Genomic DNA, 16707 nt, shown 5'->3' with positions numbered 1-16707 from the left:
ACGCTACTGTGCTTGTGGGGAAGGTCATGGCTGAGAGGAATGTCCCGAACAGCAAGAGAAATGTTCTTTGTGTAGTTAGTGGTGCTCACCCTACTAATTCGCCTGACTGTCCTGCACGAGTACAAGAAGTTCAGGTGCTCGAGCTTATAGACAAGCGCAGATGCACTAGGAGAGAAGCTTTGCCGCAGTCAAGGAGAGAGCCTCAGGCTACTCTAGTGTGGCCGCCAAATGCCCACCCATAATGGATGCCAGTTGGTCCCAGGCTATCACAGCGGCAGCTGAGAAAGCTGTGGCAAATGCAATGGATCGCATTATGAAAACCGTGTCCACGTGCATTTCGCAGGTCATAGCTACCCAGGTGACCAATCTGCTGCAAGTGCTCACCGCTCCGCTCTTGCCTTCTTTGGGTTCAGAAGCTGCTCCTACTACTGTGGCAATCAACTGCGCTCCACAGGGCCAAAGACAATATGAACAACAAAAGACCTCTCAGGCCTCTCCTCCGAACAGCGTTATGGACGCACCTTCTATGGGCTGTGTGGATATGGAGTCTGATCTCCGTGCCCAGAAACGAAGTGGGTCTCCTCTGAATATTACTGGTACGTCTTGGCCCCTGTCGAAGACAAAGAAAAGTAACGCTAGTCAAAATCCTAAGACCAGGATTCTAGAAAAGGCAGTCGCGGCGGCGGCACTCCCGCCAAGTAAGGGTTCTTGAGTGTACTCCAGTGGAATTGCCGATCTATATTCTCAGCTTCAACAGATTTAAATTGCCTATGCAATCAGCTTCTACCAGATTTAATTGCATTACAGAAAATACGGCTAACTACAAATTTCAATTATCATCTCAAGGATTACCATCCGTTCTGGCTTGACCGGTCATCACGAGGGGGAGGGTTCTTTGTGCTCATCTCTACAAGGTTTTGTCACAGGGCACGCATTTCTTTCCAATATGCGGACAATGAATGTGAAATCTTTGTCGTTGACCTCAATGTCCCAGGTCAACAGCCCTTTACGGTAGCTAATGCATATTTCCTGTCTGGAGCGCATGACACTCGGCCCCTTGACTCACTCATTTCTAGTAGCCGATCTCAGGTTCTATTACTTGGGGACTTCAATTCACACCATGTAACGTGGGGGTTCAAAACAGACAGCTTTGGTTCTATACTATTTGATTGGGCTTCTGACAACAACTTGATCTGCAACAATTCCGGATTACCTACGTTTGTTCGGAGTCAATGCAGCTCTGCCTTAGATATAACTTTTTCCTCCCCAGGAGTCTCTTTTATGTCTTGGGTGCCTGTTGACTGTGCAGCAACAGTGATCATCTACCGGTTAGTTTCAAGCTTGCCTGTAAATTAACTTTTTCTGAGCGATAGCAGCGCACGTTAATAAATTATAGTTGCTTTAAAGACACGCTAAAATCAGCTCTCCAAATCACTTCAGACCCTTGCGCTGAGACAAGTGCTGAAAGCAAAGCTACACATCTTTTTCCCGCTCTCAGTCAGTACGACGTTGAAATATTACAATGTTTCAATGGTTCAATAGAATACAATGTTTCAGTAGTATACCTTACATTACATTGTATACTATTATGCACATTAAGCCATTGTCCCGTCTTCGATCTCCATGTTAACAGAACCCCTTTTCTTGCGTCTTCCAATCTATCAACCCACATGTTATTACTACTCCTTTTCCTGTAAAAACGTTCCTGTATCCAGCAATTAACCGCCTGTGTCTTGGCCACTCCCCTGCGGTGGGTATGTGCCAGATTTGTTTGAGGCCTACCTACCTACCTACGAAGGTAGTTTAAAAACACCGTGATCTAACCACGCGGGAATTGATGGAGGCCTTGCATATCGCAAAGGAACAAAATTGCGTCAGCAAACCTTGTGTCAGTCTCGTTGATAAAAGATAGCTTTTCTTGGTGGTCTTTGAGCGCCGCGTCCATCTCTCTCTGCTGTATTAATGCTTTTAGTGCAACATGTGATGTACTTTGTGTTTTTTCCTTCTAAGCACCACGTGTTGCTATTAAAAAAACAGAGCTCGTCCCGTGTCCTTCTTGTCCGTCGTAGTATACCACACCGACGAGTGCAAAGCCGCGCTCCCGTTAGTCCGTCCGCCATGCAGCGCTACTTGCGATGGGTGGGTAATCCTAGGGATCTAAGGAACGCGCGAGGAAGAGCGGTCCGCCGACCATCCCCTTCCCCTCAGCTGGCAGCGGCGGCCGTTGGCTGAAACCAGACGCAATCCTATCGGTTGTTTCGTGTGCGTCGCTACAAGGGGCTCATTTCGTTATTAACTCGAAAGCATTACTAGACTATATGTTGTGTCCCCAAAACGTGTCTCCAAAATGTGTCGCCGGATGCGACGTCATCAGTCATGACCTGTAGAGTGCTGTGGTGAAGTACATAAAGTGAATAAGTCATCGGTCATTGACATTAGCCATAAATTAATGGTCCTAAATAATTGTCGTAATTAATTACAACGATCAACAGTCATAACTAATGACACCAATGAGTTGTTGTAATTTAGGGTACTAATTATCGGCGTTAATGAAAGCAATAAATAGGGCTAATTAGTGCGCTCATGTGACGTCACCCATACGTTTGTTGACGTTACGCCTAAAACCAGAGTACAGCTATGGCGCACATCATCGAGTGGTAGCATCGGAGATAGAAGAGTGGCGATCGGATCTTAATGGAGTGGGTAAGCAGGTGTAGAAAGGCGTCGACTAGGAGCCACCAACATCACGGCAAAAGCTAATGCTTTCGCATTTCTCCAATGCAGTCTCTGCACTGATCACTGAGTTTTTACAAATGCATGCCTTCCTTAGTGAAGTTCGCACTCATATATTTGTGTTGCAGGTCAAGATGTATATTTTTGCTTTCTAACAATAACTCTGTCTGAGTTAAAAGGTGGTTATATATTTTTTCTTTGGACTTGCTGTTGCGCATTGTTTTGGGTTTGTGCAGATTAGCGCGGATTTTGACATTTTTAAAACAAGTTTATTAACCATGACAATGTTTTATTGTAGTAGTTTTTTACGTACTGTGTTGTGCCAAACTGTGTGGTAGTTCATTTACTAAAAAAACATCTGATTTTTAAAGCTGTCCTGATCACTGCAACCTTTCGTTTGGCCGAGTCAGTTTTTGTGCTTATTGTGTGTTGTTCTTTTGCTATGCTTCTGCTCTGGAAGAAAAGAGCCGTTTTCAGCAGTCCCGCTGCTAGGTCTTTGTTGCACTATTGTTTGATTTTTGTTTTGCACCTTTCATATGTCGTGTGCCATTCGCTCTGACGGCCATCAAATGGCATATGCTTATTTTCTATAGCCCCCCTGGATCTTGTGCGTCATACTGAATTTTATTTTCAACTGCTCCTTCCTGCTTAGATGTATCTTTACTTGAGATACGTGAAGGAGATATAATACGTCTTTTAGGCTTATTATTCTTGCTACGAAGTGGATAGAACCTGCTCTAAATTGATTTTTTTTCTTCTCTAAGGGCTGCTCCGAAACACACACGCCTGTTTCCACCGCTGCCACGTGGACTGAATGACATAGCGAAGGCCTGCTGTTCACCCGACGGCTGTAACGGGCCCCTCCATTCGCGCTCTACAGTTGCATCATGGACGCTTAGGCCAGATTCAGGAACCTGTTGGCCGCGCTTCCAAGGAACGCGGAATATCGAACACACTCGACGTATACCTCGACAAAATCACGAGTGCTCAAAGTTTGGTCAACCTGCGGGTTCACTCAAACACGCACTCACAGATGCCCCGGTTCACTTCAACTCAAGAACAGGCTCAACTCACTTGGACTCACTCAGACTCGCCATTCATCCGGGGTCAAGCACTCACAGCGATGCATGTCCCACTCAGACTCACGACTCATCGAGACTCACTCACTCATTTAAGCTCACGACTCATAGGGTTCACTCATTCGGGCTCAGTCGCACGTTCAAACTCATGATTCACCTAGGCTCACCCTACTCCGGACTCCTATAAGCTCACACATCGGAGAGCTGAATCCTTTTTACGCCTAACGGCCGAAGCTATCAGCCTAAAATGACAAAAAAGTATTTAAAAACATGGTGATGCGATGAGCTGTTAACTGCAGCTTTCTTGTAGCCAGGCCTGGTTGAGAGGCCAACATGTCTGTAGCTTTCATTTGCGGGACGTAAAGATCTGAGGCCACTGCATATGTTCTGCAGCCAATTAAAAAACAGCTAAGGAAGAACCAGAAAAACCGGGGTGCAGCAAGCCACAACTAATATCGAACGAAACCAAGCACGGCGACTAAACTTTTCTCTCCGTTTAGTAATGTTCTGTATAGAGTGCAAGAACCAAAAAAATACATACCGCTCTACTTCATCATTGCGACCAAAAACGTATTCAGTTTTACGACGACAGGAAACTCGCGTTTATGAACGTTATGAATTCGTGCTCAGTCGGCATTCACTCGGGACCATGGAATTGTTCAACCGCATATCATGGACTTATTTGATTTGATAGGCTCACACTCTACACGACTCTACAGGTAAAAGAAAACACACACTCAAGCGTTTGTGTTTTCTTTCGTCCACGTCTTTCCCTGCCGCGGCAGCCCTCCCAGAGCATGTCGCACCAACTTGTCCAAACCTTTACGCTGCTCAAAAGGCGCAACAAACACAGTTAAGCCGAGACAGGGAACGCGTACACATCGCATAGTGCTCCTTGCTGCGCTTTGTGTGCATCATGCGAAAGCACTCTTTTAGAATATTCACAAACTGGCAAACAATACAACCCTTCAAAGCAAATACTTGGCTTGTGCAACCGGTAGCGATCCCTTTTCTTCTGCTGCCCAAAGCAGTGTCCAGTAAGTTCTGAGGAAGAATTTAAGTGGGTGCTCAGTGCATAAAAAACAACTAGATTTGTCACAGTTTTCTGGGGGGGGGGGGAATAGAAATGGCAGCGTCACATGCATCACAACCACCACCACAGTGGCAGCCCAGATCACATTGCCACAGGCGATGCTTCTTTGAAAGCACTCAGTCAACGTAGCACGCAGCCTTGATGGCCAAGCAGCTAATACTACACTTTTCAGCTACGACATAACCTGTACGACATTGGTGCCATCAGATCCCGAGAGAGTCTCCAACATAGCCTCTTGCTGTTCAAAGTGGCTTCTTTCAATGGTGAAACGTAACAACACAGACGTGGACCAGAAGGAAATATCAAGCTTGTGGGAAATCTTTTGCCCAAGATAGGTAGAACTGCTAGGGTGCGACACGAGAATCTCCACTTACTTGTGGTGGAACTGGCAGTTATCAAGTTGCCAGCTAGTCCTAGTGTTAAAACTTTGAACATACAATGCAGGGCTACTTAAGACCTCAAGCAACAAATTACAATAATCAGCGTTCCGGTCTTCTTATTATACCACTGCATGAGCTGTATACCATTTCAGGAATGTTCCATGACAATGGTGAAATGTGGCTCCGCACTGAGGTCAGCTGCAACAAGCACAAAAGGCAGTTCTTCCTCCAGCAAAGTTATTGAACAGAGCAACCAAAGGCAGGCCTTGAAAATTCCGCGGAGTGCCCTAAGCTCAGCCATTTTAGGCCAGTTTCAGCTCTTTACCATCGCTCTGCATCCATCAGACAGGATTAAGAGCTAGTGGACGTTTGTGGGAAGTCAGACAAACTTGACAACTACCTTGCCAATGCTTCTACCCGTGTGTAAGTACTCCACACCGCGGATGCACCCTTCAACACCCTTAAGCTCTCCGCCTTCGGTGTTCTGCCCAAGGTCGACCCTGGGCACTAGCCTGCCATCTTGCATCATCATGTACAGCTTGGAAATATACTCGGGGTACAAATCGGCGTATTGGGGTAACAAGAAGCCCGCCAATGTGCTCGAGCGCGCGAGCAGCCGGTAGGGCAGGTTGGTCAGGTCCACCTCGGGGAAGACCTTGTCTCCCTGGTAGCCCTGGATGGCGCCCACCACCACAAGGCGCCCACGCGGGCGCAGCTTCTTGAAGAGCACATTGAAGACCTTCCCGCCAACTGTCTCCCAGACGACGTCGAGGCCGTCGGGGCACGCCTTGCTCAGCTCGGCGACCAGGTCGTGAGTGCGGTAGTTGATGACCACCTCGCAGCCCAGGCTGCGCAGGTAGGCCTCCTTCTGGTCCGACGAGCAGGTGGCCACCACTCGGCAGCCAGCGGCCCGCGCGTACTGCACTGCCAGGTGGCCCAGGCCGCCTGCGGCCGCCGTCACCAGCACCACTTCCCCGGAGCGGATGCGGCCCTGCTTGTCCAGCCCGATGGCAGCTGTCAAGCCGCTCACCAGAAGGGGAACCACCTCGGGTATGGCCTGTGGCACACGGTACGCGTGCTCCGCCCGCATGCACCGGTACTCGGCGAACGCACCGAACCGGGGGAAGTCAGTCGTTGCCACGAAGTTGCCCACCTGCGATCGCCACGAGTCGAAGAAAACATGTAATGATAATTTACGTTTGTCTTACAATAACCACCCTGATTAAGAGCCCTGCCATCTGAAGGTAGCAGCTGCGATAGAACTATAGTCGGATATCACTTAATCAAACAGCAGTCTGTAACAATGGGCCATACCACGACGAGGCACCTCGTGTTACTCCGCTGACCAACCACAACAGCAAGCGAAATCAGACTTTTAAAGCGAAAGCTTTACAACTCTCCTGCGTAGCTTCTTCGCCATGTGCGCGAGTTTGACCTTGAACCGAGGAGAAACAACGCGAGAGCTATGACGTCACTCAGCCGTCGTCGCCGCCGCCGTCGGCGAAACCGAGCACTCGCCTCTGTTTGTATAGGCCATCGGCGTTCATAGTGCTCATTGGCGTTGACGTTGAAAACGTACTAGACTCCGATGACATGGAGGAAATGAAGGGCGTATAAATGGCTGTCCGGGTCAGTGCACGCCTCAGTCGCGCTTTGAGATACGTGGCGGTGGTGAGAGAGAGAGATGTGGACTGCATGCATTTTCGCTGACAACGTTGTGGCAGACACGCGGGGCTGCAGCAATAGGCGGCAGCGTTCATTAGGCGCCCAACCTCTCGCGATCAACCATTAACTTAACTGCCACCTGCCAGTGTGGCAGTGCGGCCGCGCTGCCTATCCAGAGTGCGGAACGCACTCAGCGTTTTAGACGCAAAGCCGCATCTACTTGCCCGATACACCACAGCTTTCGCTCTCTAACCAGATTCAGCAGTAGTTAAGCCGCAGCAAATTTTTGATGGTTGACAACCCAGAGGCATTGAAATTCTTGACCTCGTAATTTCATCTGGTGGTTAGCTTTTTGTTTAATTAAGCAACAAAAAATGGCAGTGGCTTAGCTCGGCTATGCCAGGATATACGTAGCGAGAGGTACGTTTCCCTGGATGTGCTTTTTTTTCGGAAACTCGAATTGTGTTATCAGTCACCCGACGGGCCTTCAGTTCCTCTTCTGTTGGTTCCCGTTGACTGACGCCTTCCACAGGCTCCATCTCGACGGCTATGCGCCGTCTATTACACTCGGTAGTCTGGCATCTCCGTTTGGCAAGGCGTTCTTCTCTCTGTTCGGGCATCTCCGCTGATCTCTTCGCCTTCTGACGCTCATTATCTCTTCGTTGAGTAGCCAACTGCCAAGCGACAACCTCAGGATCGGAACAGTGAATCTTCTCTTGTCTATACCGCCATTTGGCAGCGGCTGGACTCTCCTTCTGTGCATACATATAAAACGTTGTGAACCAGCCGCCAAATACATCTCTGCCTTTTATATGCAATGCTGCGCATACGACGCGCGGTTCGGGCGATAGAGCGGCGTGCGACGAGGCAGCGACAAAGAACGCGGCGCAGCTGTGGGGTCTCTCTGGTTACCACGGTATCGGCGCATGCGCACAACTGCTCATCGTCGTGACCTCAGCTAGGCTCCGACGGTGGAGCGGGCGCGCGGGCGCGGCGACGGCGAAGCGCACGCCGCGCCTTACTCCTCTCCGGTTGCCATGGTAACGGCGCTTGCGCACCACTGCCCTCTCCCATGCACCGCGAAATTCTCGATTGGTAGCCCAGTGTAGCTCTCGCTACGAAAGCTTTAACAGGGAACTACTTTTTTATCACAGAGAAATTGTGTTGTGGTCCCTGTAGACAAGTTGCACCTGACAACTGGACTCTTTTTCATTGCCAGCTTCGGAGGTGTAAATATCCATATGGGATCCTTAATGATCCCAGTTCAAATGATTTATTGGCCCATTCCTCGTAGCTGCTGGAACTGGTATTATACCCTGGTAGCAGTGAGACATTTTCATGTCTAACGGAAATTCTAACAAATACATTGTTGTATTTGCTATATAGGTCTATTAGTGTGGTTTTAGTTTGTTTTTATGGGTTTAACGAAGCAACGTGACTCACACTAAGAGGGACGCTGTAGTGGAGGCCTCCAGGTAATCTTTAACTTCATTGACATCGCGCAGTACGCGTGCCTCTAGCATTTCGACTGCGGCGAAATGCCACCGCTGCGGGCGGGATCAAACCTGCCTCTTCTGGGTCACCAGCCTAGTGTCATAACCACTGATCCATCGCAGTGGCGCCATTATTAGTGGGATAGAGGCATATCAGGCTATGAAGAAGCAACATGAACTACTTGAAACAAGAACAGCACTAATTAACTTCTTTATGCATCTGCAATTGTAGCCGTCTTCATTTAAAATAATGTAAAAAAACCTGCTCAGTGTTAATGAGTGCTAACGAGTATATATAGTCATATCTATTTACACAGTTTTACTCACCTTGGGCCGCTGCGGAGGCTCAGTGATTACGGCTCGGCTGCTGACCGGAAAGACGCGGGTTCGATCCCGGCCGCGGCGGCCGCATTTCGACGGAGGCGAATTGCTAGAGGCCCGTGTACTGTGCTATGTCAGTGCACGTTGATGAACCCGCAGTGGTTGAAATTAACTGAAGCACTTCACTACGGCGTCCCTCATAGCCTGAGTCCCATAAATCAGTTTTTTCTCACCAACAACTGGCCACCAGTACACATGGTGGCGCTGCTCAGAGGGGCTATGAAAGCCCATTGAAGGCTGCCTATATGTATACGGCAGGTGTAGAGCATGTCCTTGCGACGTCGCAGTGTTCCCAAAGGAAGATAGTGTATGCGTGCTTCAAATGGATGCACATGTAAAAGTGATAGACCTGCAAATGCTACCTCCCAGCATGAGAGAATTTCAGTTTCGCAAATTCAAACACCAAAAATCATGAACAGCCTGTTAGTTTACTGACAATTAATAAGGAATTAGTCTAATAATAAGTGCATCAAATAAAATAGCATAAAACACTTTCTATTTGATGAATTTCTTATTAAACTAATTGTCTATTAATTCTGACTCTGGACGATGAGTTTCCTTGGAAAACCATTGGTATAAAGTCCTTCGTTTTTTAACCTTTCTGAAAAGTTACGAATAACATTTCTTAACGTTAAGTACACACAAAAAATTAAAGAGAACACATATGCTCTTCTTTACACGAGGGAAGAATTAAATCGCCTCATTAGGAAATTAATGAAGAGATTCTATGATTTAACAGTGAAAAATTTTATTTATAAAACACCTGGTAAATTCGGGCGCTACGTAAAACCTACAAAAAGAAAGAATTCTTTTTTCACCTCCGTTTTCAGATTTACATTTTCCAGACTGCTCTGATCACCCTTGAGCGTCACACCTTACGTGATCAACAAGAAAGGAGTCTTGAGCCTTCTTCTGTGCATTCACACTAAGAAATCCCCAAGTCCCGATAGCATCCCAAATGAGTTTTTGTAGAAGTACGCCAGTGTGTTGCTAATTACCTCTCCACAATCTTTTAATCATCGCTCACCCAGGGCACATTTCCTACAGCCTGCAACCAGCCGAAATTATTCCAGCTCGCAAAAGTGGAAGCACATCAGACGTAGGTAACTACAGCCCCATTTCTCTTACAAGCACCTGCTGCAAACTGCTAAAACACATATAGTCAGTAAACATATTTCAAGGTATTTTTAAACTTACGATTTGTTATCACCAGCGCAACATGGTTTTTGTGAGGTGTTGTCGACAATAACACAGCTTGTTCAACCTGTTCGCGATCTTTCACAAACAATAAATGGCTTAAAAAAACAGTCACAAAAGACAAGGGACAAGAGAAGGAGTGTACACGCCACAACGAATGGTTGTGGCGTGAACACTCCTTCTATTGTCCCTTGTCTTTTGTGACTGGTTTTTTTCAAGTTACTATGAACCAACTGGCCCGCATTTCAACCCTTCTGCAAAAAATGGCTCCGAACAGACTGACCTAAAATTTTTACACTTAACACAAGCGTTTGATAAAGTGTCCTGTCTTAAACTCCTATTAAAGTCTAAATGAAATATTTAGAAATGAAACTATTACAAAGTGGTTTGCATCGTTCCTTTATTCTCGTGAACAATGTGTCAAATAAATGAAATTAAATCGAATTCCAAGTGGGCTTTGTCAGGAGTACCTCAGGGCAGTGCATTGGAGATCATTTTATTTCTAATTTTTTTCATTCTTAGCCTACTGTGTCACGGTGCGACTAAAAATATTCGCATATGACTGCATCATATATGATAGGATTTAATGTTTGTGGGACTAGTTACCTTGAGCTTAAAGCTAATTTACAAAAAAAATCTAAATTGGCGCAGTGAATGGCAAATGGGACTTTACCTAGTAAAATCAGTTCGTATGATCGAAATTAAGAAGGCGACCATGAAGTATACATACAGCGTTGGCGGACACGAATTATAGAGTATGGGAACATAAATATTTAGCATTAATATTTGCTCTAAATTCGAGGTGGAACACGCACATCAATAAAGTGTGCGGCAGGGCAAATAATCTTCGGGGCCTCAGGCAAAAACTATACAGCACAACACCGAAAGTCTGGCATATAAGACACTGTGTAAGGTCAATTGCTGAATATGCGAAGATAGTAAGGAACCGACACACCACAACTAATAGTCAAACATCAGATGGAATTAAGCTACTGGCTCCAAGATTCATATTTCATAAATATCAGCGCATGCACTCTTCCAATCAACTTTGTAGGCGTGCAAACCTTACCGCTTCAGATTTGCCGACTAATACCCTTGTCACACGGGGAAGCTGGAGTCCTTTAAGTCAATGTTCCTTTATATAACGCGAGTTGCGCGAGGTGTCACACTGCAAAGTTAAAGGACGTTTCGTTAAAGGGAGCTTTTTGCTAAGGGAAGACGACGATCTCCCTCAGCGAGCTAAAGTAGCACTCCTGTTCCCAGTGAGTAACGGAATATTCCTTACGGTGAGCATCAATATAAGTTCGGTACGTTTTAAAATGTTTTCTGTTACAATAAATAGTAATTCGGTGGCGGTTACGAGTCGTCGAGTCGTTTTGCTTTTTATGACGGCCATATACTGCCTACACAGCTGCCTCGGTACCTTCTTGAGGCACCATTTTCGCACAGGCGCAGCATTCTGTGAACTGTAAACTAGCACAATCTTGCTGACTACGCATACGGACAATCCGAAAGGATGAAACGATGAATATGCGAACACGGTCACGCTTAGTCAAAGAATGCCGTTTTACATATTCTGCTGCTTAGCTACCGCCTGATTTTACCAAAAATATACTGTCTGATAAAAAATTACAACACGAAAATAAACCAGCTAACTGCTCATAAACAAACAAAACCGATCGGAAGGTGTGGCCCCCTCATGACACAAGAAAAATGCAGCTAAATGTCGGCTCAGCGCCGTTTAACAACGACACTGCTCGTTCATGATAATGTCCATTTACCTGCTAGCTCGCCTGTATAGTAAAGAAGCTTTACGATTGCCCACGTGATTTGAATGCGACAGCATTAGACTCCACATTCCGCAAAAATGGCTGCGTGTCACAAAATTGCCTGGCTGGTCGAGATAGGTCAGGCGACCTTGTGCCGTCATCACACCCGGCTCACCGTGTCAGGTGGCAGCCGGCCCACCAGATTGAGAGGTCCCGTGACCTTGTGACATTATCACTGCCTTCTTACTGTGGCAGACGGGAATTAAGTTAATGATTGGCAGAAAGAGGTCGGGTCACCTCTCTCACCAGAGATATTTAGATGAAAATCTCTGGTAATTCAACACCATTGCCACACAAGCGGCGGAAAAAGCTCTCAAATGAACAGCAATAAGTTTTCACCTGGAACCGGGAGATATCCCAGTTGAGAACCAGAAGTTTCCAGTGAGCACCAGCAAATTCCAGCTCAAAAGCGGTTGGCGCTCTAGTGAGATCATGTATACATCAACGGGAAACCAAAAGGCTTATTTCTGGCCCCAGCACATCCGAGCACGAAACCATTTAAACCAGGAGCAAACCAGAAGGTTCCCTGCTGGTTTCCAGATGGCTCCTACCGACAGCCCACAAATATATGATTTGCAATCCACTTGCCACACTCCACCGACAGTGTTCAATAAATTCGAAGGGAATTGTACAGATGGAAGGAAAAAAACTGTCGCAGAAAAAGTTACAAGCTCTTTTTCTTTGATTATATATTCTTTCATGCGTGTATTCATTTTTTGATTATTGACTTATTGGCTTTTTGTTCTGAACAAGTGCTCTTTCCTTCGCGAAATGTTTCACTGCGTGCCTGCTTACATACAAGTGTCTGTTTATTTTTCAACTGGCTGTAAACGCGTTTTATTCTTGTATAAAAATTGTACACACGTACAACGTTGTGCGCAAGTTGTACGCATCTTTCTGTGAACGCCTTTTGATTGCTTTGTGAGATGTATGCACATGGTGCATTCTAAATGTGAAATGAGTGCATATATGCAAGACGTCCTGCTGACCAAACAGGTGCGGTCGCCTCGTCAAGCTGCCTTGGCAGCAGCTTTTTGTGGCCGTCACCCACCTTTGTAAAAAAAATGGAAATAAACTATTTCATTACACACAATTATAGAAACCAGCAGCTTCCCATTAACAAACATTCACCTCGTATAACTACGACCGCCTCTGGATATTTGTTGGCCCAAGTTACCTGGAGCGCTTCAACGTCGGGGCCGACTGCGACAACCTCGCCGACCGCCTCGAAGCCGAGGTCAAAGGGGTGCTCCTTAAACGCTTCGTACCGTCCCGCAGTCGCATTCACGTCCGAAGCGTTGACGCCGGCGTAGCAGGTCCGCACCAGCACCTCGCCCGGCCCCGGCTTCGGCGTCGGCGCCGTCACGATGGAGACCGCCTCGCGGAACTTGGGCGTCGTCTTGACGCACACCAGCTTGCGGTACTCTGCGGGCACCCTGCTCTCGGTGGCCATGGTCGCTTTGCGCGCGTCCGCGGCCCTGCATCGCCGGAGCAACGCGCGGGCCGAGAAGCGAGCGGCGAGCATGACACACTCAGTTGTTTATCAGCGGACACGTGCAACACTTTTCCCGGGACGAGCCGCAGTCGAGGCACCGCGCGCTGATCGTCTCGTCTCCTTGTTAGCGCGAGAAGACTGTTCCTGACGGACTCTGCTTGTCAAAGGAGAGTTCGATGAACGTGCTCCACACGGCCGTTTGTTTTCCTCTTTCAGACCTTCCGGAGTGCGGACAATGCCCCTGGTGGTGGTGCCCTCGTGGCCTTGCGTTTCAAACGGCTGTGTGTGGCAAACAGTTGACCCGTTCAGTAGTGAGGTTATAAAAAAGGAAATCGGCAGCCACCGTACCCTGTTGATATGTTGCTGAACAAGTGCCACGCATTTTGAACAGTCGCGCTCTGCCCTATGAAGTGTACCGTCCTGTCCCTTTTTTTATCCTAGGTTGACGTTCCCAGGTTAATACACTGTATTCGAAGCGTGTTAAAGAGGATGCTACGCACGGCATGCGCGTGCTGTTAGATGCATGTGCCGTATACGTGCTGTTCCTATGGTACTGCCGCGAAGTTTGTAATGATTGTTTTTCCGCGTCCTTGAACTGTTCCTCGCCGCCCGCCCGCTCTTATCTGTAATTGCTTGCAGCGAGAGACAACTGCGCTTGCTCGAGATGCTGCTTGATTTCTCTGGAAAGACTGTAACCGCCTGCAACAGTTTCTACGACGCTCGAGATTATGTCGCTGCTCTCCGCGCCTTATCACTAAAGATAAGGCGCGGTCGACTCTGGGGCCGAAAAGGGATTCAGTAACGGTGACAAAACGTCATCTTTGAACTGAGCGCAACCTGGAGCGGCGGTGGTTCTGTTCTTTCCATGACAGTCCGGCGCATTTGACGGCCGCCTCCGAGCTCAGTTCTGTTGACATCACGAGTGCGAAAGCGCTACTTCACTAGCAAGGCTGGAAAACACGACGTATGTACGAAGCCTCAACCTTTGACGGAGCGCCAGCGGCGAAGGTCTTGCGCAGCTGCTTCGTCGCTGCTGCCGATGCCGAGGCAGCATCGCCTGTGAGGCAGAAGTGCTTTCGCACGTCCTGCTTGGTTTAACTACGTTGAAACCCGAACGTTTTTTTTCTCTTTTATATCGCCTGCCTCCCTTTCTGGGCTGACTGCCGACGAAGTTTAGCGTGCATCGAGGCACCCTACCAAAGTGAACGGGGCAAAAGACCGAGGTAGAGAGAAGGCTATCGACTGGTAGCTCTTGTGAGCTTTGTTTCTTCATTATATGCAACAGAACAACAGTTCGCACAAATATGCGAATGTTCTGGTTATTTTCCTACTACCGAGTTAAACTGAAGATTAAACTTTTGGATACTATATGCGATAAGACAACTATTTAGGAAACAGAAACAAACGTGCTTTCCACACATAAATGTGGAGTAATCATGAACTCAATGCTCAAGTGTTGTTCCTTCTCATAAATTGGAGGGACCTGTCCGCGACGCATATATAATTTGGCATCTCCGTCCGCTGCAATGTCCTCCGTATACCCTTGTGGCGCGGGTGACCACGGTGACTGTAGGTAGTAGCATTCAATTTGATACGATTGATCGCATAATTTAGAGCTGGCCGCACACAGCGGCATGGCTTATGAGCGTGACTGGCTGCCTGTGGCTCTCAGCCAAAGTAAACTCCTTTGTCACTGAGAAAAACAGCTCCGAAGGTGATTGTTATAGGCGCCATGGGCAAAATTCAACCGAAGCGGTGCAAGTGCCCTCAAGCATTCAACAGTTGTCGGGATTTCAGTCATTTTGAGAGCGGCATCAACAGCATTCATCAGAGTTAGGAGGACATTACAAAAACAGCTAGTGCAAACGACGGGCCAAGAAGAACGGTCGAGATGGCGTCTCCGCATGTCATTTCTTCTGCGCTGTCCGTCTACTGTAATCTCTTTCGGTAACGATAGTTTGACGTGAGCGGCAGCGATACGGAGGAGCATGACGTTACAAGGCAATAATGTACAAATTCAGAGTTTGAAAAAATAAGAGAGTCGACAAAAAAGCCTAACGGGCAAAACATGCACTATTGTGCATCTTTATCATGTGAAGACTTATTGAAATTTTCCCGCCTCAACCACTCGCTGATTTGCGGTGAAACTGCTCACAGAGCTTGGTAGCGGTAACTTTTGCCTCGTAATAAGTTTGACAAGGGTACTTACCTGTCTCAGCCGCGCATGATACAAAACCCGTAGTCATCTGCACCGAGACCGCCGGACTGAAAGCCGTCAGCGCCGGGTTGCCGCCATGGTGGGGTGGCGCAATCAAAGGACCTGCCCACATTGCAACAATCTCCTCGGCGCCTTTCGCGTTGTGACACTTTCCTGTGCAGACAATAGATGGCGCCATCACCACCCCGCGGCTAAGGGTTTTAGATAAGGGTATATAAAAACGTTGCCCACGGCGAAAACCCACAGTTGCGTTGGTTGTTTTCGGTTCCTCAATCTCGGCGTGTATGACTACGGGTTTACATCATGCGCGGCTGGATCCGGTAAAGACCGCTGTCAAACTTATTACGAGACAAATGTTACCGCAATACCCAAGCTGCGTTTACAGTGTCACCTCACCGCAAACGAGCCAGCGGTCGAGGCGGTAAAACTTCAACCGCTTTCTCCTTTGCGGTGAAACTGCAATTAATGTCCCAGGATATATGATGTAGCAGTTATGCAAAACGTAAACACCTGTTTTCAGGGACGCCGGAAGTATATTTTCACTGGGGGTGGGGGGGGGGGGGGGGGGAGGTTGTTCGAACAAGTTTTTTACTTGTTTTTTTTTTGTTTATGTACCTCAGTTTTTCAGACATTGCAATTCAATTTTGGCTCGAGAGAGAATAATTAACTGCGTGAAAAAAAATTGTTTTTCTTAAGCAGTGTTTCTTTGATCGCTAGATGATGCGTATTATACAAGCATTAACAAGATAAAATTTGCAAAATGAATTTTCAGTGCCCACATATTTATTGACATTTCACATATTTACATAATGAGGCATTCGCAAATGAACAAAACCAAAACATAAAACAGTTTAAATACTACAATACAAGCGAACGCGCTACAGTACATGTATACAGTTAAAAATAATGCACGCAAGCAGCAGACATTTCGGACAGTGCTGCTCTTTCTAGGTGCTTAGGCGGGACCAGAGGTTGCTGCTCGCTCCGCTGTTCTGCTCACAAACTCCCTGATGACGTCGTCTAAACTTAGCAGCGCCGTTCTTTCTTTGTGCATATGCTAAATCAAAAGATGCGATAACCTCTTTTGAGTCGTTCGGATGCGCAAATACGTTTTGAGTCTGCGCAGAGCACTAAAAGAGCGTTC

General features: G+C 47.3%; 1 protein-coding gene across 2 annotated transcripts; it reads right to left on the bottom strand.

Moving 5' to 3' along the window:
- Positions 1-4920: 4920 nt before the first annotated feature.
- Positions 4921-15668, bottom strand: LOC144096643 (prostaglandin reductase 3-like). 2 transcript variants are annotated; one of them, XM_077629472.1, is made up of 3 exons: positions 15555-15668; positions 13028-13624; positions 4921-6438 (listed from the first exon to the last, which is right to left on the bottom strand). In XM_077629472.1, the coding sequence occupies exons 2-3, from the start codon at positions 13373-13375 to the stop codon at positions 5665-5667; spliced, it is 1122 nt and encodes a 373-aa protein (XP_077485598.1). In that variant the 5' UTR covers positions 13376-13624; positions 15555-15668; the 3' UTR covers positions 4921-5664. The 2 variants fall into 2 exon arrangements, with proteins under 2 accessions (XP_077485598.1, XP_077485599.1); XM_077629473.1 differs by having other exon boundaries at positions 13028-13328; positions 15555-15662.
- Between the last annotated feature and the right edge of the window lie 1039 nt (positions 15669-16707).

Source organism: Amblyomma americanum, chromosome 7 (assembly GCF_052857255.1).
Source record: "Amblyomma americanum isolate KBUSLIRL-KWMA chromosome 7, ASM5285725v1, whole genome shotgun sequence".
In the NCBI taxonomy this organism is placed as follows: Eukaryota; Metazoa; Arthropoda; class Arachnida; order Ixodida; family Ixodidae; genus Amblyomma; species Amblyomma americanum.
The sequence above is the reverse complement of the archived record's forward strand: the minus strand, read 5'-3'. Positions and strand labels throughout refer to the sequence as shown.

Coding starts and splice junctions, on each gene's coding strand:
- LOC144096643 (XM_077629472.1), bottom strand. CDS start 13,375: ATGCTCGCCGCTCGCTTCTCGGCCCGCGCGTTGCTCCGGCGATGCAGG. Junction 6,439..13,027: donor CCGACGTTGAAGCGCTCCAG/GTAACTTGGGCC, acceptor TGGCGATCGCAG/GTGGGCAACTTCGTGGCAAC.